We start from the raw sequence: 27,517 nt of genomic DNA, 5'->3' as shown, positions 1-27,517 counted from the left end.
GTTCAGAAAAAGCCCAAGTTCCTCACATGACAGTTAAGCTTCCTAACCAGGAGATGGGGAGGAAAGAAAGCATTCTGAGTAGCTTGCAAAAAGCAAAGCCTGAAATGCTCACACAGGAGTGCACATTCAAGCACCTGCATGTGGTGCTTATCTTTGCATGCACAGGTAGCCTGGGCTGTGCTTACATCTTTTGTTGGGGCAGCTTTGTTTGCCATTTCCCTAACAAATGCACACACAACCAAGCTCTTCGTGCCTCCTTAATCCCAGTTTAGACTGGGAGCACACTGTAGATGTAGAAGCGGGGAGTCATTGCTGTTCTTTGACTTTCACAGGTATGAAGGAGGGTACATGGTCTGCAGAGGAGAGTGGGAGAAGCCAGCTTCAGTCCAGCTGCTAGGGTGTTTCCATTTTTTATCCAGGTTGAAATGTTACACAGGGTATCTCTATAGGCTATCTGGGGGAATTTTCTCAGCCATCTGGCTAGCCACACGTACTCCTCCATACTTTTGGCTGCGCATTGTATAGAGTCAACTTTTTCAATAGTTCTGCTTGACAGAAATCTCACTACACTTCAAAAAATTATTAAGTTATAGCCAACGGGGACAGTGGAACACAGGACCTTTTGGTGGCTTACTTAATAGCACACCACAGGGCAGCTGCAGACTCACAGGCCTCTCCTTATGACAGTAACACAAGACCTGACCATCAGTGTGCACTTGCAGCACAGAAACCAACTGTGTCCTGGGCTGCATCCCCAGCAGTGTGACCAGCAGGTCCAGGGAGGGGATTATCCCCCTCTGTTCTGCTTTTGTGAGACTCTCCTTGAAGGCCTGCGTCCAGCTCTGGGTGCAACAACACAAGAGGGACATGGACATGCTCGAGCAAGTCCAGGAGGCCACAAAGATGCTCTGAGGGCTGGAGCACCTCTGCTACGGAGACAGGCTGAGAGAGCTGGGCTTGTTCAGCCTGGAGAAGAGAAGGCTCTGGGGAGAACTGAGAGCAGCTTCCAGTGCCTAAAGGGACTACAAGAAACCTGGAGAGGAGCTTTTAGAAGGTCGTGACAGGACAAGGGAGAACAGCTTTAAACTGAAAGAGGGGAGACTGAGATTAGACATTAGGAAGAAATTCTTCCCTGCGAGGGTGCCGAGGCTGCTCGAAGAAGCTGTGGCTGCCCCATCCCTGGCAGTGTTCAAGGCCAGGCTGGACAGATCCTGGAGCAACCTGGCCTAGTGGAAGGTGTCTCTGCCTGTGGCAGGGGGTTGGAACTGAACAGTTTTTAAACTCCCCTCCAACCCAAACCATTCCATGATTCTATGATATTTTTCTTCTCCTGACCTCCAAAAATGATCAAATTGCCACAGGATCAGTAAGACATCAGTGTATAACTCAAAAATGCAACTACCCACCAGTAGAATTAGGTCTCTTTCACATGCAAAATGAAGGGCCCCTGCAGAAGCTGCTCAAGTAATGAAGAAGGCAGTCAATGCTTTCAAGGGGCTGCACTTGTTAATCTTTTTTAAGAGGTTAAGTCAGTATTTAGGAGAGGTTACTTCACCAAAGAAGGAGAAAAAGAACAAGAAATTATACAGAATGCTCCATCTTCATATAGAAGGTCACGGAACTTCCAGGATGTCCAAAATACGTATCAAATGAGGAAGACTTATCCCTTTTTCACAAATAAAGAACATTTCAGAGAGTTCAGAAAAGAATTCAGAACATGGCCATAGTTATGCAAGCCAGACTAAATAAATAAATAAAACAAACCAAGGCTGCCCTAAAGGAAATGTTTCCTACTGGGAGACAGGCTTAGCCTTAACTTCAAGAAGCTCTGTAGAAGTTTCTCTGAGATGGCTGATTATCCCCATCTCTAGAGACTTCAACCTATTTTTGGCCACATACATGTGCTTCAGTAGGGATGAAAAAAAGGAAGGAAAAAGAAGGCAGCAGAGAGCAAGAGATGAACATTCAGTTGTGTTCTTGCAGAGTTTGATACAAACACAAGTCACAATAGGATATTACGATGATAATTTTATACATTATAATGTCCATATGAATATAAACACGCGTCCCTTAAGACATTCTTTACTTCTGTTAATACTTCAGAAATTATTCATCTGATTAATGAATTATACACTGAATTTATACATTAATGCCTAATACTTAGGCCCAAATAATTTCTGGGCTAATGTATTATTTAAAAGCACGTAGGAAGACTAGAAACTGGGTTAATTTACTAGTATCTAGCTTAGGGCTCCAATTTTCTTCAAGACAAATTCAGTACACGAACAGGCAATTGGACATGTAAGGACATAAACTTCCAGATGTTTCAGTTAGTAGAGCTGTTTAAACAGATTATTTATATAAAACGGAGACTACAGCATAAGTCACACTTCAAAATGGTAAACTCGGAACTAAAAGTTCCCGAGAAGGATTTTATGAAGTTTTGAATACCCAAAATAGATTAATAATACCCGAGATAGAAAGAAGCAACACCCATGACTCTGCTGATCTTTTAGATCCTTTGCTCTTAGACACAAGCAGAAGCTGCCCACGTTCTCATGCTCCGTGGCAAATGCGGTGTCAGATCTAGCTAAATAAAAAGAGAGGGGGAATAAAAGCACTTTGCCAGAGTTACATGCAGGACACACTGACACGGGCATGTACTCCACAAACATCACTTCTCTTCTGAAGAGCCTGTTTCTGTCCCTGCAGTTCGAGGGTGCAATATTCAGAAAATTCTATCAGATGGAAGCCCAACTTCTATTTCTAAATCAGCCTACCCGATTGATTTAATCGCATTAGTATATGCAGATATCCTTATCAGAGATGGCTATGCACTTCATTCCAACCTTAAAACACGCATACGCGCAAACCCAAGCAAACATTAGGGACTGATTAAACAGAAGCTGTCAAATTCATTGATTCCACCTCAATTACATTTTCCTAAAATAGATACAGATCAACTATGTTTAAAGATTTAACAATCCCCATGTGATGGGCAATCTGACATACAGTTTAGATGAGTTTTGCAGATTTTACTTACTGAACAAGCAATTCCTTTTAATCAATACATTGGTTTAAGATAAGACTTCTGGACACTTGGCAGCAAAGGATGGCTTGGCAAAACTATTCCTAGTGTTTTATTTATACTCTTGTAAGTGTGACACTTTGCTATTGCTGACATTGCCCATCAGTCTTTCCATCACAATACTAGCTCCATCTTCCCCAGAAGAAAAGAGCACAGCGAGTTGGTTATCAGTTTCTTTAGGATTCAAGCTTTCCCATAATAGAATACCTTAACGCATTTATTTCTGAGAGAGGATAAGATGTACTAGATGAGACATTACTCAGATGGAGTCTTTGGCAGATGATCAGTGTGGAGAATTCTCTTTTATTAAGCTTTAAAGGCTGAAAATTAGAAGCAAAGAACATAGTAAGTGGAAAGTCTTGGGCAACATTTTCTATAGGCACTGTGGTCTGGGCTGCTATATTAGAGTCCTATAAGATGCCTCTTCAAAATACTGCATTTAAATTAATCCTTTAGTAACTTCCACACTGTGTCTTTTAGTACGTGTTATGCTTTACACCTTAATCATGTACTAAAAAATACTAGCAGTTCCATGCTCTGTATTAATTCAGGAGTTACTACTCCATATTCACAATATACTGCACTTAGACAGTGGCTCAATTATTTCAATATACTGCCAGCTTTCAAGGGAAAATGTTCTGCCCTGGACTCACTACTCAAAAATAGGTGCATGTAGAGACTAACAATAAGGGCTCCAAGGAGAGACAATCAACTTTAAAGGGATGTCGATGAACCACTGAATAGATTTACTCGATAATTGCTGCATGAGAGGAACTCAGAGTTTCACATGATTGCACCACATCTTATATCTCTCTCAAATACATTCTGAAGTCTCACAAGTTCTGCCTTTTAGGACACTGCCACACAAAAAGAGCAGGGCAAGGCTTATTCCAGCATTTGCTGTACAGCCAACCATAAATATTTTGAATTCAGCTGTCCCTAAGTGAGAAAAGGGTAGAGACTATTAAACAGAAATCAATGGTCATGCTTCATGTATTACTTGATGTTTTACTTTTTCCAGTGCTTTGATTATAAAATGTGGCACAGAATGAGTAGATGTGCATCTCCTGCTTTACACTATTTTTTTTCCCCTGCTTCGCTGCCTTCCCTGTTCCTTGCTCTGTTCTTTTGCATCCTAGGGGAAAGCAAATTAATTTCTGAAGGGAGATGGTGCAGTCTCCATGTTTCTCTTCTCTTGGACGGCAGCACTCTCACACTCCAACACTTACAAACACGAAGCAAACTGCACAGTGTGAGCTTAAATGCAGACTAGATCAGAGATACTTACAATCACCTCTCGATTGTTGCCAAGTGGTGTATGCAATATTTAACACTAGGTTGAGCGAAAAGCATAACGGGCAACTGTTCACTCCCCAAGCCCATCACCACCACAGCTTGCACCCTCCCCAGGGGTCTCAGCAGAGTCCAAAGACAGGGTGAGCTCAGGGTGATTCAATTTCTTGTGGCTCCTAAAAATAGTCCTATAAAAGCAAGAACAAGTCTCAAACAGGAGCTGCTTATACCACTATTTGTGTTACAGCTCCACAAAAGGAGGCTGGGATTTAGGAATTTAAGGTGCATCAGAGCTTTTGAAAAAATATATCCTGTGCTTTGTGATCAATCATATACTGAGAAGAGTGAACATCCAATGCCAACATTTTACAAACATCCCAAGTGGTGGAATATTTCCACCAGCTTCTGGACTACTGGTTTTGAATCTGATGCACACAATCACCAGTGACCTGGAAATACAGTTATTTGTTAACAGCTATATACAGTGTTTTATTCAATTGATAAAAGGGGATATGAGAAAAGGGGAGTTAAAGAATATTTTATTGAAAACAATACTCCAGATGCATCCAGAACAGTCATCTGGGAGATGTATAAAACCATGTCATATGGAATAGAGGGTTTTTTGTTCCTCCAAAAGAAAGTAAAAATACAATATAACTTATAATTAGTGTGAACAGAAACGAGGTTAAATTCAGTCATATATTGCCAGAATGATTCTAGCTGGCTGAATGAAAAAAAGCTTACACTAACAGAATTTCAGCTAGAAGTGAGATATTTATCTGTGTTGCAAGACAGCAACAATGACAGAACCACTACATTCACATGCAGGTTTCTAAAATGAATTTTTGTCCATATAACCGACTGCCAGAATGCCAATATTGTCTCTATACACTTGTCTTATTATGGTGTTCTTATTCTCTTGAAGGCAACGACTGTTTTCTTGCTCCAAACATATTTCAGTGTTTTTCACTGGTCAGGTGAATCTTTGACTAGGGGACTTAGCTAGAAACACTGAGGAGGGGGGAAGGAGGAGAAGCAGCAGCACAAGATAATTTACATAAGTGCATTGCAATTATTTCTCCTTAATTATGCATGCAGCTGGCTCTATTTTAAGACATGCCATTGCAGTGCGCACACAAGCACTGAGGGTATCTGTCACTTCACGTGTCAGACCTTTAACATTTTCACCCACCTGCCTGCGAATCACTAGGTGCAACCAAAAAGAAGCAGTCAGGCTTGTGGCCACCTGCCATTCATCAGCTCTGTAAGAATACTGCTGCTGCCTCTTGATATTTCTCTCATGGGAAGGCTTTTTTGCACTGTATTCAAAATAAATGGTCAATTTGCTCTTTACTAAGTTACTCCATTTACTTCTCATTCACTAGCAAACTAAGCAGCCTCATTTTTGAAAACAGTTACACAAACCTAAGCTGTCAGTTAAAAATAAGTTGAATTAGGGAAAAAAGATTTACAGAGTTGTGTTTATTAACACTGGCTAAAGATGAAGCAATGTTAAACTCAAGCTTTAACCTCCTCGCAAATGACACTTTTCTGGACAAAGATTCTGGGTTTCATCCCTGATGTTTTGTTCACGTACATACTGAGGAAGTGTTATGTTTGTCCATGCTTTCAGAGCATGGGGGAACCTTAAATTTGGTAGAAGATTCTCATTCTGTTGCACCAGTGCTATACGGAGGTGCTGAGGAGAATCAGGCTCTTTCCTCAAACACAAGGCCAAACCTGGAAACCTCCACCATCCATGTCACAAGGACACCTGCCATGACTGTAAAATACAAGCACAGTGAGTGTGAAGTTTACTAATCTAAGCTGTAGCTCTATCTCCGCTGAACAGAAAAGAAACAAAATTGACATAGAAACTCTCATTCTTACCTAGCAGACCATTATGTCTGTCCTGTGCCATCACATCTGCTCACAAACCTCTTTATACTATGCTTGCATTGTTCACTGCCTCTGCCCAACTCCTGCCACTTCTCTGGGACAAAATATCTCATGAGGACATTACTCACCTGGCCTCAATATTGGAGTGGTCATAATAACATGAAACAGTGAATAGTGCAGAACAGTTAATAGTCTAGTATAAGTTACACACACCTAATATTATTGAAATAATAGGCTGCTTCCTAATCTGATACCCTATAAACTGCTTAGCTAGAAGCCAGGGTATTTTCACATGGAATTCCTATGAATAGAGGACTTGGGTTTTGGCACCTGCAGTTCTACCCATTCTCATTTTGCTAGAAAGACCCTGTGTCTGGGAAAAAACAAGGCAGCATCACTACCTTCTCTGCTCCTCTTTTCACTTCCTCTTCTTGCCCGTCTTCTCCCCCCTCAAAACAAATAGTAACAGCCAGCAAAACAAGAGTCAGACCTCACCAGAGCCAAGTGTCTGTCTTGTGGCAATTGAAAAATGGCCCCATCAGCAGTCGGTTACTTGATGGGATGAGTTTTCAAAGCACTGTGAAATCCCACTATAGTGGGTAGAAAAAGGCCACGGTCCTTTTTCATCATTGAAGCTTATTTCAATTTCAAATATCATTATTTGTTTCATTTAACTATGTTGTGTGAAGCTATGAACTCGACTTTCAATTCATGTTAAAACTGGCACATAATCAATGTTGAAAACAATAAAACACAACAGGACTTTAGACTGCACTAAATTATCAGTATAGACCCCAACTATGCAACAGACATTATACAGAATGCTAAACCCAGCATTTTATTTGGTAACATATAATGACAAATATTCTACCTAGGTCTGAATTTTTCATTGCAATGCTGCTGTGAGAGGTGTTCTGCCTGCCCTTGGTATTATATCCTAGAGAGAAACATGTTTTGATCACATGACAAATTGTTAAAGCCATGCATGTACTACACAGGTCAATAATTGCTATGACATTCACCACTGAAAGTCATTCATTGACATAAAAACAATCTAAAGGGTTGCAGAAAACCAATACACAGCCTCATCAAACACCTTGTTCTTACAGCTATTTTTAAAGCAAAGGATATATGCTATTAGAGTTCAGTAGATTATGAAACCACACAAAATCCACTCATTCATGGAGATAAGATTTATCGAATCACCAGGACACATTCCCCCTGTTCTTTCTAAGTATTTCATAATGACAATGACAGATGAAAGGCTTGGATTCGTGGCTCCTTAGCCCACAACACTGACAATACTCCAAAATTTATCAAAATGACAATTCAGAGCTATTTGCCCCTAGTTATTATAGAAGGGTCAGTTGGATTTTACACAACTCACCTTAAATGACTAATGAAAGACACTGGAAAGACAGTCATTGCCTTCCACGTATGCAATGCATTGCTCCAAGTTGAAATGCTAGATACATCTCGGAATGCAAAACACACTTTCTAAGAGTTATTGATAAAGCATGGGCTTTGGGGAAGCATCATTATTTTTTGCTATGTAACAACAAACATTTTCTATTCCATCTGAAAGGCTGTTTGATGAGGAAACAGAAGAAGGGCTGGTTGCAGGTGAAGGTTAGGCTAGAGCTGGAGAAGCATTCACTGCTAAGGTCTTGCAAACAACTCAGTCACAATAAAATAGTGACCATCTTCAGGAATTCATTTCCTCTGATGATCTGGACTGGAAACATATTTATAAAATGGACACTGCTTGGAAAGGTTTTGGCAGTATGCAATGTAGAAGGTAACACTTGAAGCCACTGCAATGCTCTCTCCTACACCCTTTGTACAATGTCAAAAAGGCCGAAGGAGAAATTATTCCTTTTCCTGAGATTTCCTCTATTTTCTTAATAGAGTTAAGGTCCAGGTAGAAAGCAGGCACTTATCTGAGTAATACCAGCACCACAGAGGAACACAACCCAGCCCAAGAGAACAAAACAGGAAAGCGGTGTTTGTACTTCCACAGCCTCGCTTGCCAATGCCCCAGTCAGATACCAAGAGGCAAAGGTCTGCAGCAGAACTGGAGGCCATCTATGTTTGCATTCCCAGCAATGCTAACAGCACGCAGCTGAGAAGAAAGAGCAGTTTCTTGTGGCTTTTGTGGAGGTTTCATTTGGGGGTTTGTGTGTTTGTTTTTATTTATTTTACTTAAAATATAGAGACAAGGAGAATTTCCACAAAGAAATTAGCTATCTTCATCAATTTCTTGAAGCTAACCCCACTACAAGACACTTCTTGTCTCCCAGGGGCTTTGTCACCTATACTCTTAGCAGATGTCTATTCAAGAAAGCACAAATGATTTTACAAACAGCAGAAAGCCCCGAAGTCACTTTTACCTACTTTCCTGCAATGCATAATCTTCAACATTCATTGCATTTTTTTCATGATAATTTTGTGATCTCTTTTGAGGCTGAAAACGTTATTTTCTTTTCTTTCCTGGGAGGAACTGCATTTTTAATCAGGCTTCCCAAAAAGAGCTTTTGCTGATCTTAATGTGAAAAGAAAGCTCTGAAAAAATAATATACCCAGGAAATGTTACTTCAGAAAGACAGAGTTCATTTGACAGCACAGAAGACAAAATGGCTTAGGTCCTTAAATCCTCCCTTCTTTACAGGCCACAGAAAAGTGCTCGGAAGGCTGAGCAGTGAAATATGGTTATGCCTAGAGACTGCTTGGCTTCTGCCTCACATCACAGGAACATCTGGAGAAATGCAATTAGAGCACAAACAGCTGCAGTGTCCCCACTTGCTACTCTGAATTGTTCCACTGTCACCTCATGCTCCCTCGCTGCCTGCTGCACCTATGGAGGGACCTGCATTTTATAACTCAGTTCTCAACTGTGCAAATATTAAACAGCAATAGGTTCACTGGTGTGTTAACAGAGTGGGCAGGTGTCAATGGGCTGACCTGCTGTCTCTGTGGGGAGCCAAATACAAGTCCTCTGTAATAAGCAGATACCCAAGCGGTACCCTAAAGCAGTCAAAGAACTCATGCATGACTTGGAATTCGATGATCTTATAAGAGATCTGTCACTCTCCTAATGAGAAACACTGCTTTATTCTGCTGATGTGCATGGTGAGCCATCACATATGAAAAGTATCATAAGTCTGAGCTCAGTATTCCAAGCAGAGATGCTCGGATCACACGCATTCACAAGATGATGGAATAACACAGTTAAGAACATGTATCACAGGGTAACACAGCACAGCTCAAGCCGCCCTAAAAAACCTGGCTCAATCCTATTTGATGATGTCTGCAGTTACAGGTCACAGAAAGGCTGAGGTTGGAAGGGACTTCTGCACTTGGTTAGGAATTGTGAAGACAAAACTTGTTGAAGTTTTTGGTGTGACAACAAACTGATCGGCCACTGCTAAAACAAACTGCAATGGTATAAGATGTCTGCACTGCACATACCTCATCCAGGCAAAAAGGAAAGCCATGATGTTCAGGTATTGCTCAGCTGACATTTTGTTGCAGACATACAGTTCCAATTGGGACACAAGAGCTTTAGTGACCCCAGAGAAGCTCACTTGCAGAGCACAAGCTTACAGCAGCACCGCTGGCAATGACACCCATCCTCACCCACTACCAAGCACTGACCCTGCACTAGGCTGTGACTCTCTACTGGTTTTAACTGGGGTAGTAGCATATTTATCAGTACTAACAGTAAATTACATCAGACCCCCCAAAAAGGGAGGAGAAGAACAAAGTGAACTATGTGAAGTGTTCCAAGACTGAAGGACACAGGTCAGAGCTTCTTACCTTCCCTGCAGTATCAGAGATGTTCCCAATGACATAGGTAACAGCACAACCTATTCAGTGTAACACCTCAGAAGAAAGCCACATTCACTTCTACTCCTTACCACTTCAGCAACATTGCAAGGTTCAGCGATGTCATTATTTTACCAAAAAATTAGGATCATGAAAGACTATGGAACTGCTACGAAACTTCACCTTCCCCCACTCTCAACTTAACTGACTGCTTTCTTGGGACTCAGTCTTACTGGTTTTGACCTCCTCAACAGCTCCAATTATAAACACATTTAAAACCTGCATTTCAAGGATGACAATTAACAGATGAAATCCAAGTGGCTTAATATATTACTCAGTATCTTCTGTTATGGAATAGCAGAGGAGTAAGCATGAATACTGGTGAAAAATGGAGTCCCTCGCTATCAAGACATCAGTTTAAAACACAAGTAACTTCATTTCATGGATGATCATGGCTGATTGTGAAACACTGAAACTGCCCTCATCTCTCTCCACTTTACAGGGTAAAGCTGCCTGCCTCGTTTTGTATGTAGCCAGCACAAAAGTTGCCTAGGCAGTAGTTTTATCACCTTGCTGTGGAATCTCCCTTCAGTTTGTCACGAATTTAGCGCTACTCAGAGGAATGGCAGCACACTGCTCTTACAGAGTGTCTTTGAGAGAGGAGTTACTTGTGCAGAAATGCTATATAAAGAAACAGGACTTGGGAAGGAACCTGTGGAGGAACTCACATGAAGGCAGGTCTGCACAGGACCAAGTCACGACGGTGTCAGTCACAAAAAGGTACAACTTCCACCACAACCAGCCTCACCAGAGGAAGAGGCTGTTTTGGGAAGGGATCTTCAGTACAATATCACAACACAGCATTTAGCTTGCTCAAGTAGAAAAAGGCTTTAACAGAGAAGCTTCTAGTAAAAACAAATGGGCTTGCCTGGAAAATAAAACCCACCTGGACTCTGCATTTAAGGCAGGTGAGATTCAGGTCACCAGAACCAAATTTGCCCTTCTGCAACTCCAGCTTCGGCTCTGATCCAGAAGGCCTTTTACCTGCAAGTTTTTATAGAGGCAATTTTCAAAACTGAGCCTTCATCAAACTGTAGCTCCAGAAGTGAAGCACCCTCCTTGTCCTTGGGCATGCGCTGAAAGGAGCGGCTGAAACTCCCCACATCTGACCCCAGCAATCTGTACCAACAACAGATGCTACGGAGAGGCAAGAGATACCTCCTTTTACCCACAGAAAACAGAACTGCTTCCAGACCTTGCAGGATTCCATTCTCAAGAGATACAGGGATCACTCCAGGACAACAGAACTGTCCATAAGGATCTGGAGACAGGTTTTAGTGAAGCAGTGACCAGGGTTAGGACATCAAGGATGAGGCTTTAGACAGAGAATCACGCTCTCAAAGCTACCTTAAACTGTCATTGCTAGGCTAGGGACATGCCCAGAGGAGTTAAAAAATCACCATATAAAGCTTAACTTCTTAGAGCATGAAAATCCTGAGGCAGAACACAAGTTTATACTGTTTAAGATGCTCGGAGTACACTCACAAGAGAGAAGTCTTGGTCTTGCCGTGAAATCAAAACTATGAATAAAACAAATGTTTCTCGGGATGCTACCCAAAAGGAGGAACTGATGGACCAGATGAGAGACTAGAAAAGAAATAATCTGACTTATTCTCGCTCAAACTAACGTAAGAGATTAAAAGGCACTTCCATATTAGTTGTAAACTAGTTTTGATAAGAGTTTTCATTATGTTTTAGGTACTTTGCCTGCTCTTCTATCTGATAATTCTGTTGATGTGACTTTCATATAATCTAGTCTGACCTTCATATTGTTTTTCCTTTCCTTGGGTATTTCAATCTGGACACCACTCTACCATCCCCAAGTGCTTCTGGGGAAAGGGATGAGATTGATGATAAAAGACATGTTAAGAGATGAGATCATACTTCAGCTCTTATCTTTGCATATGGGTTTTGACTATCCACAGCTACTTCAGAACAGATTTTTGAGGCAGGAACAAGGCATTTTTTATCTCTTCTTGAGTAAAAAGTGGTGTTCTCCATTCAGATGGACACCTCAAGTTAGTTGATTTTTACTCTATTTTAAAACGGGGCTTGTTTTCAGACTTAGGTGACAAAAGTATATTTGAAATAACACCAGTATCATATACAGAGAACCTTTTCAGGGGGCAGAAAGGGCAGATATTTTCACCTTTTTAACTTCAACTCTGGGATACCATGTAAAAGTGCCTTAGCATGAAGGCATGGTCACAGCAGCATAGGCAGGGAGGAAAGTGGAAGGGTGCTCACCCTCAGCTAGGAGATCTACCTGATCTATTTGCGCTGCACAGCACTTTGGGGTAAATCAAACATAACTGCATTTTAAGTAATGGTAAAAAATCAGAAACAAGGTCTCCAGAGATGCAATGCTTAATAAACAGTGGATATAAGTTTTTATTGAGATGTAAACAGAACCCTCCTTTTCTTCAGGTGTATTCTGATAAGCCTGACAAGTGCTTTCCTCCTATCACTAGACTCTGGCAAGCTGACATTTTCCCTTTGCTTGCACTAGGATGCTCCTGCTCCTTCATTCCCCTTATTGGGCTGATGCTTCCCTTGTTTACATTCAACTCAAAACACAGGCATAGGTCTAAGATTTAGCCACTGAACAACTCTCGCTATAGCCAACACCCCTGCTACAGTGCAACACTTTCTGCCCAAAAGCCCCTTTCACAAAACAGTAAGAATTCAAGAATAAAGGCTCTCAGCACCTCATGTGCCCATTTGTCCTGTATATGGACAGCACAGGTAATACTGTTTTGGTCAGTAAACTTCGCACCAATGTCTTCTTTTGCTTACTATCTAGGCTAAGTACTGACAAAAACTGCCAGGTTGGAAACAAGTTCTATTTCTTATCTTCTGACACGAAAAATGAGGCATGCTGTGCACTCATGACAGTTGGCCTGATAGCAAAGAGCGGTGGTTCTTGCCAGACCTAGCCATACCTGAGAGTGGAGGAGATGCACAACGAGAATATGCCATTGGCTTCAGTAAGGTCAGGATCAGCCCCCAACGCCTCTCATCAAACTCCAGCCCAAGGCTTTCAAGAAAACCTGGAAGTTATGCCCGCACAGAAAAGACACCTCCTATGCTACAGTCTAAATCTTGTCTCCGCTCAATTTGATCATTCTTCTGGGATGACAGTCATTGCTTTCTCCACAGGACACTATACTTCAAAGTAAAGTAATGTACTGCCTTCAGTTACACTAATGCAACCCCCTTTGATTTATTTCTTCTACCATTTCAGTCAACATCCCAGCGAGTCATCTACTTACCAGCTGCACGTCTGCTTGACAGCTTTAGGGATCTTTTTCAAGCAATAAGTCCCAAATGTCTTTCCAGGGTCTTATGCTCCAGCTCTTTACTGTTTAGAGAATATTGCTCTATTTATTCTCAGCTTCATAGTCCTCTTAATATTTATCTACCAGCACTGCCATCTTTCAAGCCACTGTACTTACAGATAAGGCCTTCTGCATCTGATTACTGGTCCAGTCATTATCTTGCTGGCTTGTCCTCTATATTTAGATGTATTTTACATGTTTGCTGGCTTCATTTCCACACATTATTATCCTTGTCAGAGACAGGGAATAACAGTTGCAGTCATAACAATCAATGATCCTGTAGTCAGCTCCACTAACGTTTTGCTAATTCTGCTCCCTGCTCAGAACCCCTTAGTCATGATACAGAGAGTTAATAACAGCTTGCACCTTACAGTGGAAGGGAAAGATGAGCCACAATTTCATCTGGTGGGGTTATTATTTCCAACAAAAATACTGTGATATTTTTGTCTTTTAAACTTGATAATTCTAACAGCAATAAAATACACCTTTAAACTTCAATACACTATCTAATTGGAAGGGGGCTTTTCAATTGGCTTCTTGGGTTTGGTGTGGGGTTTTTAATTACATTTCACTAGCTGATTTGTCTGAGACAATTTCTCCACAGGAAAATTTGGCTAGATGAGATCCAAGGAAGATCTCACTGACGTCAGCCTCAACCTTACATTAAGTGCTCTTAGAGGAATTGTATTCTGGTAGCAAAATAACTGGGTTTGAGCACTGCAGGGTTTATGTTCTACCTCAGTCTCATCCTGTTTTCCTTACTGGCTTGCACTTGTTAGAAAAGAAAGAAATTTCTAGGTTTCCTTCGACATCCCTATCACTTTGAAAGACAGCCCTTACACAATCCCATCACTTGGTGTATCAGTGTGATCACTTGTGGGTGAAGTGAGAATTACAGCACATTTGTCACACAGCTGTCCCACATCTCCTACCTGGGAAGGGACTCTACAAATGCACAGCATTACTGCTTGCAGAGGGAACCTGACTGTCCAACTCCTCAAGAGTCCATTCAGTGTGTCATTGTCTGTTTTCAAGCCTGAACTGTGTCTTTCATTACACTAAAGGTCTCCCTTCCCATTAATCTTGTTGAGCAGCTCTCCTCTCCAAGCTCTGCTGCCCACAATTTGTGATTCCTTATTGTTGAGCATCCATCACACGTAAAATCAGTTCTAAGCACCCCATTACTCACATATTTAGAGATGTCAAAGCAAGGCCTCCATGTAGCTCCCAGAGTGCTTTAGAATCCCCTTCTGCTTTCCCATCAAAAAGGCAAAAAGGACACAAGCAGACAGCATCTTATTTGAACTTACAACAGGGAGGTAGATCTCCTTATATAGAAAATTATGAGGAGGAGCAAGGCAAAAAAAGGCAACTATATAGCACAGTTACAGTTAATGATGCATGAACATCACAAGGTTCAGCTGAGCAAGGACCCAGTCCTAGGTCCTTCAGGTGACTTTTTCAGTGCCAGTACAATAGGAAAACTTTCCATGACAACCCTGCATGGAAAACAACGTGAGTTTTCTCTCATATTGCTATTTACATTACACCACTGTGCACAGCACTTCAGGACTCAGAGAATACCAGAGCTTTCTTCTGCTCAACCTGGTCTTTAGTTTGGTCCAGTGAACATCTCCATAAACAGTGCACATACAACAATTTCCTGGCGAGATCAGTAAAACTGGGAAACTTCTGAATAAAAAAAAAAACCAAAATCACTAATGTGGGGTGTCCAAGGAAGTTTCATGCATTAAAGAACTTCCACTATTGGGATAAGCCTCAGAGAAAGCAAAGGAGGTTGTCTCTAAATAGCATCTCTGAAAACTTTGAATTCACACATTTCTTATTAAAAGGGAAAGGATGATCGATTGGTCTCCAGGGTGCATGCACTAATGGATTCCTTCTCCCAGCAGAGGATTGCTGCAGCTCATCCATTCACTCATTCGTTCATTCATCACATCCCTGCAGTTGCGCAAACAGACTCTGTAAACAAAAACTCTTCCCCAGCAAGCTCCCACCGTGCCAGCAATACTAAGTGGCAAGCACATGAACACCCTGCAGAGCAGCAGAGGGAAATAGTTCATTGATACTTCTTTTTCCTCTTATCGGTATAGTTGGTACTGCTTTACAACCGATGTAAAATGATAGGTTACACTGGTAATAAACCTCAATACATGAAGTCTCCATACAGAGTGGTTGCTGAAGGCTTAATATCAGTCATAATTATTATCCATAAAATGTTATTGAATCAGATCTTAAAAGTTAATGCTGCTTTGTTTCAGGAGATAAAGGACAGTAGGCTGGCAAGGCACAGAAGGAAACATTGAGCTTTTGATCAATCTCCGCGTGATTCAAAACTTTGACTGCAAATAGGACTCAGCACTTTAAATAGAAGTTTTTATTCAACATCCTATGAGCTGGCCTAAGCAGAGTCCTGTGGCAAGAGCCATTACTCAGAGGGCATTTTCTCTTTGAACTTGATCCCAATGCCCAGACAGAGGATGCAACTCTTTCCTTGAACTCAGGACTGGTGAACACTGCCCTTTTAAGACACTGTGTCACACCTCAGATGGTAACGTGCTTAGTAGGTAAATCACCCCACCACCAAGGGGCTTTCCTAAGCTGCAACCTCCCACCATCCATTTGAGCGCTTGCTGCTCACAGCATCACCTTCCAAAATGGACATTTGCCTTCACAGCCCTCATGTTAATGCAACAGCTCCCTGTCTGCAAAGGAGATGCCCTGTCAGAAGGCATCAGGCAACTGGTTAATGGAGCATAAGCTGCCCTAACATTTAGAGCTCAAGACTGACATCCTCCTTGCTCACAAACATTTCATCCAGCTTTCTGTACTCATAATATCACTAATCCAGCTCTCCCTTTTCCTTTCTGTAATACAGAATTGCAAGTCTGAAGCCATTACTCATCTCTACAGGAGAAGACTCCCAGAGGAAGACAGTGACAACTTGAGAGCTAGGAAGGAGCAAAGGGGATCAGTGCATGTCCTCCCCACCAAAAGCCATAGCGCTTCCCAGTGAGAGAGGCATTGGCTCCTACAAAAAGTGAGCTTTGTCTCCTCCTTTCCTTGGTTACTCAGCAAATACTAACCATCAGACAGACCCCCCAGTGCCCTGTACAGTGAGGAGAGACTGAAGGTTGACCGCAGGCTCCAGTCCTTTAAAAACAAAGGGAAGCAGGCTCTGACTTAGGTGCAACTCTCAAGCCAGCCTGACTAGATTCTCTCCCTGCCTCGGGAATGAACCTGTTTCGCAAAGCAACCATTACATTTGCAAGCTTTATGGAATACGACATTTTTCAAACGCAGAAAGTATGCCAAGGAAATCACGCAGAAGGGTAATAGGAAATACTTGCAGGGAGACCTATTCTGAATTGTCGACACATAGATAAGGCACAGAATTCCTTTCCTTAAAGATTTTATTAACCTTTTGCTGATGGAAGGAGATTACTGATTGAGAGCTAGATGAGGTCAGTGCAGCAATTATATTTTGAATCCTCTTCAAAGAAGGCTCTTGTACAACGTAAGAAGAAAAGTTGACAAAATTAATTGTTACTTAAACAGAGTCTTTTAGAAGAATAATTAACCTATAATAGCTATTCTGGCCTCTTCTCCAGCCCTGAAAAGTAATCCTTTCTCATTAGTTTCAAGTTTAATTAGCATCAATAATGAAACGTCCCTCAGAACTAACGATTGCATCATGCTCTCTACTGCTGACACATGCTACCTCACAAATAGAAAAGCCACAGAGCGAGGTCTGAACATAGAGGAAGGTTCAGCAGAACACATATGCTCCCAAAAGCAGACAACAGCATAGAAAGCATGGAATGTGACAAAACCAGATTTATTTGAGAGACAAGTGTTGCAAACACAGTGTTGAGCAGAGAGACTCGAAGGTGGTTTTGCCAGTAACTGCTGCAGTATTTCTAGTGAGTTACAGAGCCTCTTGACTCTAATTTCTTGCTGTTTCTTGGCTTTTTGGCTGAAGCTGAGAGACACAACACTATTTAGTATATTCTATATGAGAAAATTGTATTCAGCACTTGCAATCTAACTCAATCAAATAATGCCTTTTCCATCCCTGGCTTCTATGATCTCTGAGTAAAATAGATATAATAATGCTTAACATTGTCACCAGGGTGGTAAGGCTTAAAGTAATCTGAGAATGTAGCATGAAAGAAGCTATAAAAAACCCAGATCTGATGCATCTGAGATAGCTTGTTAGTTAACGGGCCAGTAGAAACAGCAGGCAAGTGCCAATGCACAGGTTGTAATTAGAGACCTGCTGCAACTTGCAGAGCTCTGAAGGATCACCACGTATTTCTAGTAGGTGAAGTCACAGATACGCAGCTGCACGTCACAGGTACTACGGTGACTGCATTCACAAGAACCATGTGAGCTTTCAAAACTGAGCTGGAAAGAAATATTCATTAACATAGAAGTCCTAGAAAGAGTCTGACATACGGAGAAACACCATTTCCAGTATGCCCACTTAGACTACTATTACCTCTTCCTAACAGACATCAAGAAATATACAGCAGAAGAATACATACATAGCCACATCACATTGTGCTCCCACCCTCACCACTGCAACATCCTTGCTTCTTCCCCCCACATTCACCACCAAGTATTCTCTGCTCTTCACCTTACACAGAACCTTCTTCTCTCCCTTTTCCAGCTTGTAACTCAGAGATCAAGTCATGGTTTCCTTTCATCACAAAGTTTTGTAACATATGAGACCAGAGAGAGTTGCTTGCCAGTAAGGAAACGGGGAGAAGCTTGCAGGAAGAGCAAGCACCTTTTTCTTCACAGCACATTGCTACAGGGGAAGTCTCAGTCCAAAATGGATTCACCACATGCCATAGTTTGGGCAGAAAAGGTAGCTCTGCCTCATTGTAAACACTGGGCTACCACTGAAAAGCTTTTGAGATGCTCAAACTGAGGAGTTGCCGAAGACAAGTTACAAAGAGGATGCCCCACATTTCTAGATCCATGTAGACAAAAGGTTCCTGCTTAGTATCTCCACTTTGCCATCTGTAACGCAGGAAGAAACAGGCAGGCCACTGAAGTTTTAAACAACCTCAAATCCCCCATTCTGCATTAGTTTCTGATACCTTAAGTAGGAAACCATAAAGGACTGTTGATTCCCAGGACAGCCAGTGCTCAGTTTGCTCAGGAACCACCAGTAGCCAAACCACAGCCAACACCTGGAGCTCCTCACTGCAAACAGAGGAGAGCTGGGACTGGATCAGCTTTAAGGGCCCTTCCAACCCAAACCATTCCATGATGCCCAGCTGCAGCTGCTGAATGTAGCCTGGCCAGCTGGCCACAGGCAGAGGAACTACAGCCTATCCTCCTCTCTTCCATGTTTTGTGGGGTCAAGAGCAACTCTGGCATAAGCCTCACAAAGTATCCAAATGCCAAATCCAGATTGGACCATATGACTTCAAGATGGGTGGTGTTTTAATAGCCAAAGGCAGGGCTCATGATTTTTTCAATGAAACCCAGAAACTCAGCCTCTGGAAGGATCAAACAGAACTGATGGCATTTTTAAGTTTCAGAAGCTTGCTGTCACTGAAGTGAAGGAAAGAGAAGTCCTATGATTACCAGTGCAGAGATGGGAACAAATCAATATGGTAGGCTGCTTTAGCTTGTCCCTTAGAAATCTCAGAGTTCACACTGCACCTTATTACCTTCATCGAGGTTCTTGGGAAGTAAATGCACCAGTAATACACAAAAATAGCACCCTCTACCAGTGGAGTCCAAAAGCAGCCAAAACTACCCTTGCGTTATAAAGGAAGTAGGTATCATGAAGGGAAGTATTCAGCGTCACACAAGATGTCAGTGGCACAGCCCTTCTAAGCCCAGTTCCTCATGTGATTCTTTCCTCCTCCTGCTCACTTTGTGCCATGGTCACTAGACAATGAAGCTGAAAGTCAAAGCAGAACTTGATTCTTGCAGCTACCTAGTGAACTTCTTTGGCCAAAGGAAAAATAAGTGCAAAATACTAACTGATATACTGGTTTCAAACTATGAGGATCGCTTCACATTCAGTACCTGTTTTTCCATGCTTGATTCCATCTATGCACAACAGTTTAGTGCCTGTGTTAGAAACTTTTCTGAAGTCTGTTTGCAGCTGGCCACCAACTCCTTCTACTGGATACAGTATACAGTTACAGCACTTCAACCACGTCACGGATCCTACATAACGACTAAGTGAAGATGATTCTCCTTCACTGTAACTGATGTAGTTTATAGTACCTGAAAGCAGAGATACCCAAGTCCCATCTCCGCTGTCACAGAGAATTTCTGAGTAGCAATGCTAAGCAGGAGAGTGGCAACCATGAAGCTACTTGGCCACCCCAGTCATAAATCAAAATACTCATGTAAATTAGACTTCAGTCTCAAAATGTGTTTCTTGCCTAAATATTTAAACACATAAATAACCTCCAGCCATTCCAGCTTGTCATTTTAAGCTTTCTGACATTTATTGTTCGCAAGAAAAGAAAGGTCAGACTTATCAAATCTGCATTTATGCTTCCATGACATTTTTCTCCAACCAAATTTTTCTGAATTAGAGAAGCAAGACAAATGTGGCACATTTCATAAAGGACCTTTCTCGGCTCAGCACTGCGGTCACAGCAGCCCCACTGAGTTCAGAAGCGGCTTCTCAGCAAACAGATGCTGTGGCTCAGTTAGTAGAAAGAGATGTGGAAAGCAGGTAACCTGAACTGTTTGCTGTTAGGTAAGTCACTTGTGCTGGAAAAGCAGATCTCTGAGCTCACTACTCTAGTGCTGGGTAGCCCAAGGGGTTGCTCTGGTATGCGAAAGAAAGACAGGAAACGTCCAGGCACAATTCAGAATATGCTGCTGCTTGGGCAGAAAATCACATCTTGGACTCCCAAAACACCCAAAAATGAGTTGGCACTGATATCTAAAATGTGATACCTTCCTTACTGTGATGAGGCTCATGGATTTGGGAATTTTCTAAGTGCTAAATGCTGCCAGTCTCCCCTCTCTTCTTCTACTTTCCTTGGCTCATGCAGAATCATTGTCAGAAACACAGATTTTTTTTCCTATCATGTAATGTTCATGTGAGATCTGCAGTGAACCAAATGACCAGACTACTTCAGAATCCAATTCAATCAGACACTGCAAAACTGCCCTTGATTTTGAAGGATGTCTCTGCATTTGTATAATAAAGCACTTGAGTCTCCCAGTACACTTTGCTGTAGGTATTTATTCCCTGTTTTTAAGTATGCAGAAATAAAAGCACAGCAAGTTTAGAGAAAACATGGTTTTAAGATGTGCCATAAATGTTCATTCAAATAAAAAAAATAAACATAATAAACTTATACTTGTGCCTCTTTTAGTGTCTGTTTATGGCTATTTTACTGAACACAGAGTCACGGAATGGGTTGGGTTGGAAAAGACCTTAAAGCTCATCCAGTTCCAACCCTCTGCCACAGCCAGGGACACCTTCCACTAGACCAGGTTGCTCCAAGCCCCATCCAACCTGGCCTTGAACACTGCCAGGGGTGCGGCAGCCACAGCTCCTCTGGGCACCCTGTGCCAGCACCTCAGCACCCTCATAGTGAACATTTTTTCCCTAATGTCTCATCTAAATCTCCCCCCCCGTCAGCTTAAAGCCATTCCTTCTTGTCCTGTCACTCCATGCCCTTGTAGGGACATGCTTATGAATAACAAAATTCATAAGCACAATGAGTCTAAAAGTAAACAAAATTTGCAGAAAACAGACCCAGAAATCAAACACATTGTGTGCAATCCTGACTGTCAGTGACAACTCATAACTCTGGACCAAGCAAAGCCATGAGGAATAGTGATGACTGCATCTTTTCTGTGAACCATGTGAAGACAGAGCATCATTTCTAATATTATCTACCAAATAACTGGCAACAAATTTGCAAAGCCCAAAATTTTTGTGGTCAGCATAGAAATAATGAACAAAGCATCATCAGTAAAGTGAGTCATATGCTATGAGGGTTTTTTGTGTGCTGAAGGAGCAGGAAAGTGCCTTGGACAGGAACAGGCAGGACCAAGGATCATGGTGCCCATGAAGCCAAACAAACCCACCACTAGGCAATCTGGTTTAGGCATTTACGGTTCCAGAAGAGGCACTGTGACCTGACTAAATCCACACTTCTGAAGAGCACCAGTGACTAGTCTGGTCTAGAGGGAAGTGCTACACGCTTAATACTTAGGGCAGGAAGGACTGGGAAAGATGCTCCTAAGCACACCTAGGATTGCTGTGTTTTAGCAAACGGTAATCAGCACGCAGCACACTAGCACCCAGGACAACTCAAGGAAAACCTCAATTCTCACTACTTCATGTCTAGGGTAAATAAACTCCAGTGCAACTCAGGCCCATCTTTCAGCTTTGGACTGGCAAAGCTGGCCCCATAGCTGAAGTGCAAAATCACTTGCGCTACAATGAAAACTGACAGAAGCCCTACTGCAATGCTGCAGACTTATTCACCAAGTTTTGCCACTGAAGAGCAAGATCAGATCTCAAATGTCATGTACAGTCAAGAATGAGATAAAAACAGAGAGCAACTGGAAAGTGACTGATGTTTTTTACCAGTTTCCTCTCAGTACAGCCCAACTCCAAACTTTGCTCTTTGAAAGCAGAAAAACAAGAGCAAAAAGGAGTAACAAAAGAAAAATATAACTAAGAGACCTTCATTAAATGCTGGTACCCCTCATATATGCAGAAAGAATTCTGCAGACTTCACTGAAGTCAGATTTCAGCTCGGAGCTCTAATTTTCATTTACAAAATGGCCACTTTCCAAACCACATTTTCATCTAGTCTGAAGTTCTTTCTAATCTTTAGGCAAAGGGCTTCTGCAAATGAGTTCAGGTGCATGGTAGCAGTACCCTAAAGATGTAAAGCCTAATTGCCTCAGCATCATTATAGCACTGGTATGTCGTGAATGCAGACAATTGCAGGGAAAATACATGTAGCAAGTTAATAAAATTTTAGATGAAGGCCACAGAGCAGGAGTAGTATTTCACGTAGCCAGAGGATGAAAAGTTATGCATTGCTAGTTAAAAAATATAATTGGAATGTTAAATCCATTTCATGAATGAAAGTACATTGACCTTTAGAGGGAGGAATGGCTCATTTTGATCCCTATATGCCCCTTTTTAACATGCACTTCCCACCTTTGCATATGTAAGTAGCAATTACTTATCACGGGAAGTTGTTTTATGGCCATTTCAGCTTCTTAAACTTCCTGAGTAAACTCACAGGAAACCTATTGAGCAACATTCGTGGACTGCTTACCTGGGACATTAAAATCATAGAAATCCAAATACCAATGCGGGGTTGGGGTGCAAGGGTTTGGGATTGCTACAGAGCCCATGCCAGTGCAGAGCACTCACCTTGGGCTAATCCCAACCTCTGCCTCCCCACACTGTATTGTCTGTGGGATGGATTTGCCAAGAAGGCCCTCCCAAGACCTCTGCATAAAACATATGCAACTCTGTCTGATCTTAGAATCCCTGGGAGTAATTTCAAGCCAGCAGCAGAGGATCAGTCATGCAAGGGGAAGTCAGTGCTAATGCTCAAACAGTCCTTTAATTCACAGTGTCTATATAGAGACAATTTTGGATTTTTTTCCCCAAGAAAGCTCAGTAACCTGTCCAAAATACAGACCCACTGTGTCTCAACACTACATAGCAAAACCTGTAAGACCAGTACTAAGAGTCTTCTGACAGAAAGGTTTGCTAGCTGCACAGTTTCCTATGGCAATGCACTGCTTTGGATTAAACTCTTTTGAGAAAGGTTTCCTCAGAGGCAGGGTGGAATTTCCAGTCAAAACCAAAGGCAATGAGAGCAAAGTCAACAGCAACCTCCCAGTTGGAAGGTTTGCCTAAAATATATTAGACTTGCAGCACTGCAACCTTCTCCAAGCTCACCCTTCCCCTCCTCTCCATTTTCTGTGATGTGCCCTCCCACAGAAATGATTGACACTGATTTGATGTTTTTTGTCCCAGAGAAGCACTGGGGGAAGGAGAAGCAGAAAATCTGAATTCTGAAAGTATTCCAAGAGAGGAAAACTCCCTGCTACCTGATTTTGCAAAGGCCAAGCTGGCACAGAAGTGGCAGGTGGGCTGAGGACTTCCATTCTCTAAATGGAAGCTTTTTCTTGCATGTTGCTGTGTTCCAGGAGGATGAGTGTGTGACAGAAATCTGACATTGAGCACTTACGCAGGAGAGCCCTACAGAAATTCCTGTGAACTTTATGGTCTGTGTGTTAAACAAGAGCAGTCCAGTAAGCACATCCTTTACTAACTGTTCAATAACACACTGAGACCAATTGCTTTAAGCTTTGTGCAAACATGCTGTTGAGAAGGGAAAAGGTTCACTCCACTTAAATATCCCTGAGCCAGCACTGGAGAGTAGAACAGTTAAAGAGAATAAAGCCCTAGTTATAGGGCTCAGTTGTCACCCTTAATGTCAATGGGAATTCCTCCCCTTGCAATTTTTTTTCATCCTAAAATATATTTCATTCTCTGTTCTCTGTGACTAATTTGGCTAAAGTAATTTAGCAAGGCAATTCTATCTTTTTCCTGGGAAGTACTGCAATCCGGGGCATCCCCAGCACAAGAGAGAAAAGCAGAAATAAAAAGCTAAGTGCGTCACCATAAGTGAAGCAGCTTTACATTGTTGATGGGAGGATTGTGTTGTTTGCAACCCATCTGCAGATAGCTTACCCAACGCAGGAAAGGCTCAGTTGCCTGAGGAAGGGCTTTTAGTTAAGTTAACACCACATTAGCTGCAGTGGTGTTAATACTTGCTGGAATCTGCACCCTTCAGGGCTGGTGAATGCTGCTCATCCTGTGATCACTGTGTCAGCACATCCTGCTGTCAGCAGGGCTACAAGGGCAAATTCAGGTATGGCAGTGACACACAGTGTTCACATACAGCACCAAAGCAGCAAGGATGGATTTGTAGTGTTTTTAAACAAACCCATGTACCAAAGCCAGTACAAAGCCAGGTAACAGGAGAACTGCACTAAGGCATCACTGCTGTAAAAAGAGATGTAACCTGTTAGTGACACAACTTATGCATGTTAGCAACCTTGGTGTAGAATTCAAGAGGAAAGTAGGGTTTTTACAGATTATGGACAGCTACTAGAAGTTATGACTGTGATATAGGTAAATGAAGTCCATACTCCTTCCCTCTGCTTCTCCTTTTCCTGCATCCCCTACAACTGACTTTGCACGACTCTGTTGCAGGAAGAGCAGCAAAGCCTTGTCTCCAGCAGGATTTGTCAGGGGCATAGCTAACTGCTACTTATCTGTCATGGAAAACATGCATTTCCTCTCAACAGCAAGACAACAGACAACACAAAAAGCCTGTGGGTTTTACTAACTTTGGTTAAAGCTCCATCTGCAGTGTATTCACAAGATCAGAGCACCCCTAGGTTCACATTTATACACCTTACCCAGGTTAAAAACACACCTTCATCCTCAAAGAAGACAAACGTATGCCCTCCAGCTGCCTTACTGCTATAATCACTGGAGTCAAGAAAGCACTAAAAGCTAAGGCTGTATCATCACTGCCAGAAAGGGAGATCCGTAAAGCAAAACAACTGCTAACCACAATAAATTCCCCAAACAGAAAAAGAAAAGATAGTAGGGTTTGGCGCCTTTAATTTTAATTAATTCTTCTCTTTTTTTACTGCAGAGGAGCAAGGTAAGACCTGCCGGAAGGAGGTGTGCTGGCCTCTTTGGCCTCTCCCGGCCACCTTGTGGTAGGCAGCACCTCTGCACTATCCCTGCCAGAATTGGCAGCCCAGGTTCCTCACTTCAGCCGCGAGTGTAAGACTCACACCCCCAGGCTGCTCTGACAGCCTGCTTTGATTTTGTTTCAGGCAGCAGCAGTGCGATGCTTTCAGTGTGTAGTTATTCAGCTGAGGGTAAGAAAATCAGTTGCTCCAACTTTGTATTCCAAACCCAGCACTGACTTCTCTCACCTCCTGTGAATTTACTTAAGTACATTCTGTGGTCCATTAAGTAGGTGGCTACTCAGGGACACACCATTGACTTCTACCCAGCTTCATAAAAGCTACCTAACCAAACTCACTGTGACAAATTATTTGGCCCTACAGCCCTCTAGGTATTATATTCTTTTAGTGGGAGAGCATGAATCAGAGCTCGTGTTAAAGGTACAATGCACACAGGGAGTGGAAATCTCTCTTGGCCACTGGCCCAAAGCAGAGCCTTGATTTGAGGTAATGGAATTGCTCCATACCCTGGCTACAAATCCCTGCCACCCAGAGCCAAAACTTTAAGGAAGGTTCTCTCTTCACATCAGTACTAGCGCTACATGAGCATCCTCAGCTGTACAACTTCTTGTCTTACAGTAGCTGATACAGCGTGGTTCACTAAGGGTCCTTTCTGGTTTTAAAAGGGATAGAAATTAACTCGCAGATGCATGAAACTTGGAGGAAAAACACCTTCTTGCAGCTTTGTCTGTCAGCCATTACCTCGTATGTTTCAAGAAGAGCTATATTATCGATACGAATAGCCCATAACATTAACATACAAATTCGGCAGCCAGCCCCAGCTTTGGAAATATTTGTGCTGTTCCCTTAAGTCTGACAGTATGTAACCTTGGAATCACATGCAGCACTTTGAGGAAGCTTCCCTTTTTAGTATGCTGTTTTTTAACTTTCAAAGAACCTGACCTTGCTGTCCTTCGACTAATGACACTTTAAGCCCTGAGGTTCACTTGCGGCTGTCTGGCACAAACCAACTCTTGGCATTTCGTTAAAATCCCTCAGCGCTTTCAAAATAGCCCCCACAAAAGCTCCTCCATACATTCTGCACCGGTAAATCTCCTTAAGGACAAGCTGTTAGGGGAAGGCGCGACTGCTCGGGAAAAGCTGCGCCTCCCGCACCCGTCGGGCTGCCGATGACCGGGGCTATGGTGACAGGGGGTTACGGCGACCGGGGCTACGGCGCGGAGGGGCTGGACGCGCGTCCCAGTGAACCGAGCCCGCTGCACAGCCAGGACTCCATGAACGCGGGGGCTCCGCGGGGTCGCACGCGGGGGGGGCGGTCGAGGGGCGCTGCCCGGCGCGGTGCGGTGCGCGGCATGCAACGCACGGCTCACCTGCCGCGGAGACGTGAAAGAGGAGGCGGGGACGGGCGGCGCGGATGGCCGCCGACATCCCGCGCTCGCTGCCTGGGAGGGCGCCGCGGCGCTCGGGCATCAGCCGCACCCGCAGCCGCCCGTCGCCGGCGCGGAGCCACCAGGAGAAGAGCTCGGTGAGGTTGAACTCCAGATGCGCCCCGCCGGAGCCCGGCGGCGGCTCGCCGGAGCAGCCGTCCCGCAGGCTGCCCTCGCCCACCTCCAGCACCAGCTGCTTGGCGCGCCGCAGCCGCCGCCCGGCCGCCGAGGGCCCGCCGGGGGAGGCGGGTGGCGCGGCCCGCGGCAGCCCCCCGCGGGCAGCGCGGAGCAGGGGCGCGCAGTCCAGGCGCAAGCGGCACCGCGCCACGGCGCGCCCCGGCTGCCCCAGCACCAGCTCCCGTACGTAGGTGCGGAACAGCGAGGGTACGACGAAGTCCACTGCCAGGCTCCTCCTCTGCACCCGCGAGAGACCCGGACTCTCCCGCGGCCCCACCACTCCCGGGGCCAAGCTCAGGGCGAGGCAGGCGGCAGCCAGGAGGCGTGCGGGCAGCCTGTACCCCGCCATGACCCGGCCCGCAAGGCTGGCTGCCACGGAGCGGCGCCGGGGAGCCCTGCGCCGGGCCGGTCCGCCCTCGGAGCGCGATGCGGGGCTGGGCCGGTCCGCTGCGGAAGGCGGGGAGAGCGGGACAGGGACCACCGAGCCGGTGCGCCCGTAGCCGCCGCTACGCGGGCTTTGCCCGCTCCAACTACCCGCCACAACGCAGGCATTACCCGGCGAGCGCTGACATCACGCCCGAGCCCGCCCGCCGGCAGCCAATGCCGTGCCCGGTAGCCCT

The 27,517-nt window shown here is 43.6% G+C and overlaps 1 protein-coding gene across 1 annotated transcript in view; it reads right to left on the bottom strand.

Annotated features, from left to right (window-relative positions):
• The window catches only part of ALK (ALK receptor tyrosine kinase), a 316,033-nt gene extending 289,188 nt beyond the window's left edge, over nucleotides 1-26,845 (bottom strand). The window contains exon 1 of the mRNA XM_061475364.1: nucleotides 26,664-26,845. Within this exon, the coding sequence (XP_061331348.1) occupies nucleotides 26,664-26,763 (100 nt within the window). The 5' untranslated portion in view covers nucleotides 26,764-26,845. The remainder of the gene's footprint in view (nucleotides 1-26,663) is intronic.
• Nucleotides 26,846-27,517: the final 672 nt, after the last annotated feature.

The sequence above is a fragment of the Pezoporus flaviventris genome, unplaced genomic scaffold, assembly GCF_033815535.1.
Source record: "Pezoporus flaviventris isolate CSIRO_AGI_PZ_B2104156 unplaced genomic scaffold, CSIRO_AGI_Pfla_v1 ptg000083l, whole genome shotgun sequence".
Classification (NCBI taxonomy): domain Eukaryota; kingdom Metazoa; phylum Chordata; class Aves; order Psittaciformes; family Psittacidae; genus Pezoporus; species Pezoporus flaviventris.
The sequence above is the reverse complement of the archived record's forward strand: the minus strand, read 5'-3'. Positions and strand labels throughout refer to the sequence as shown.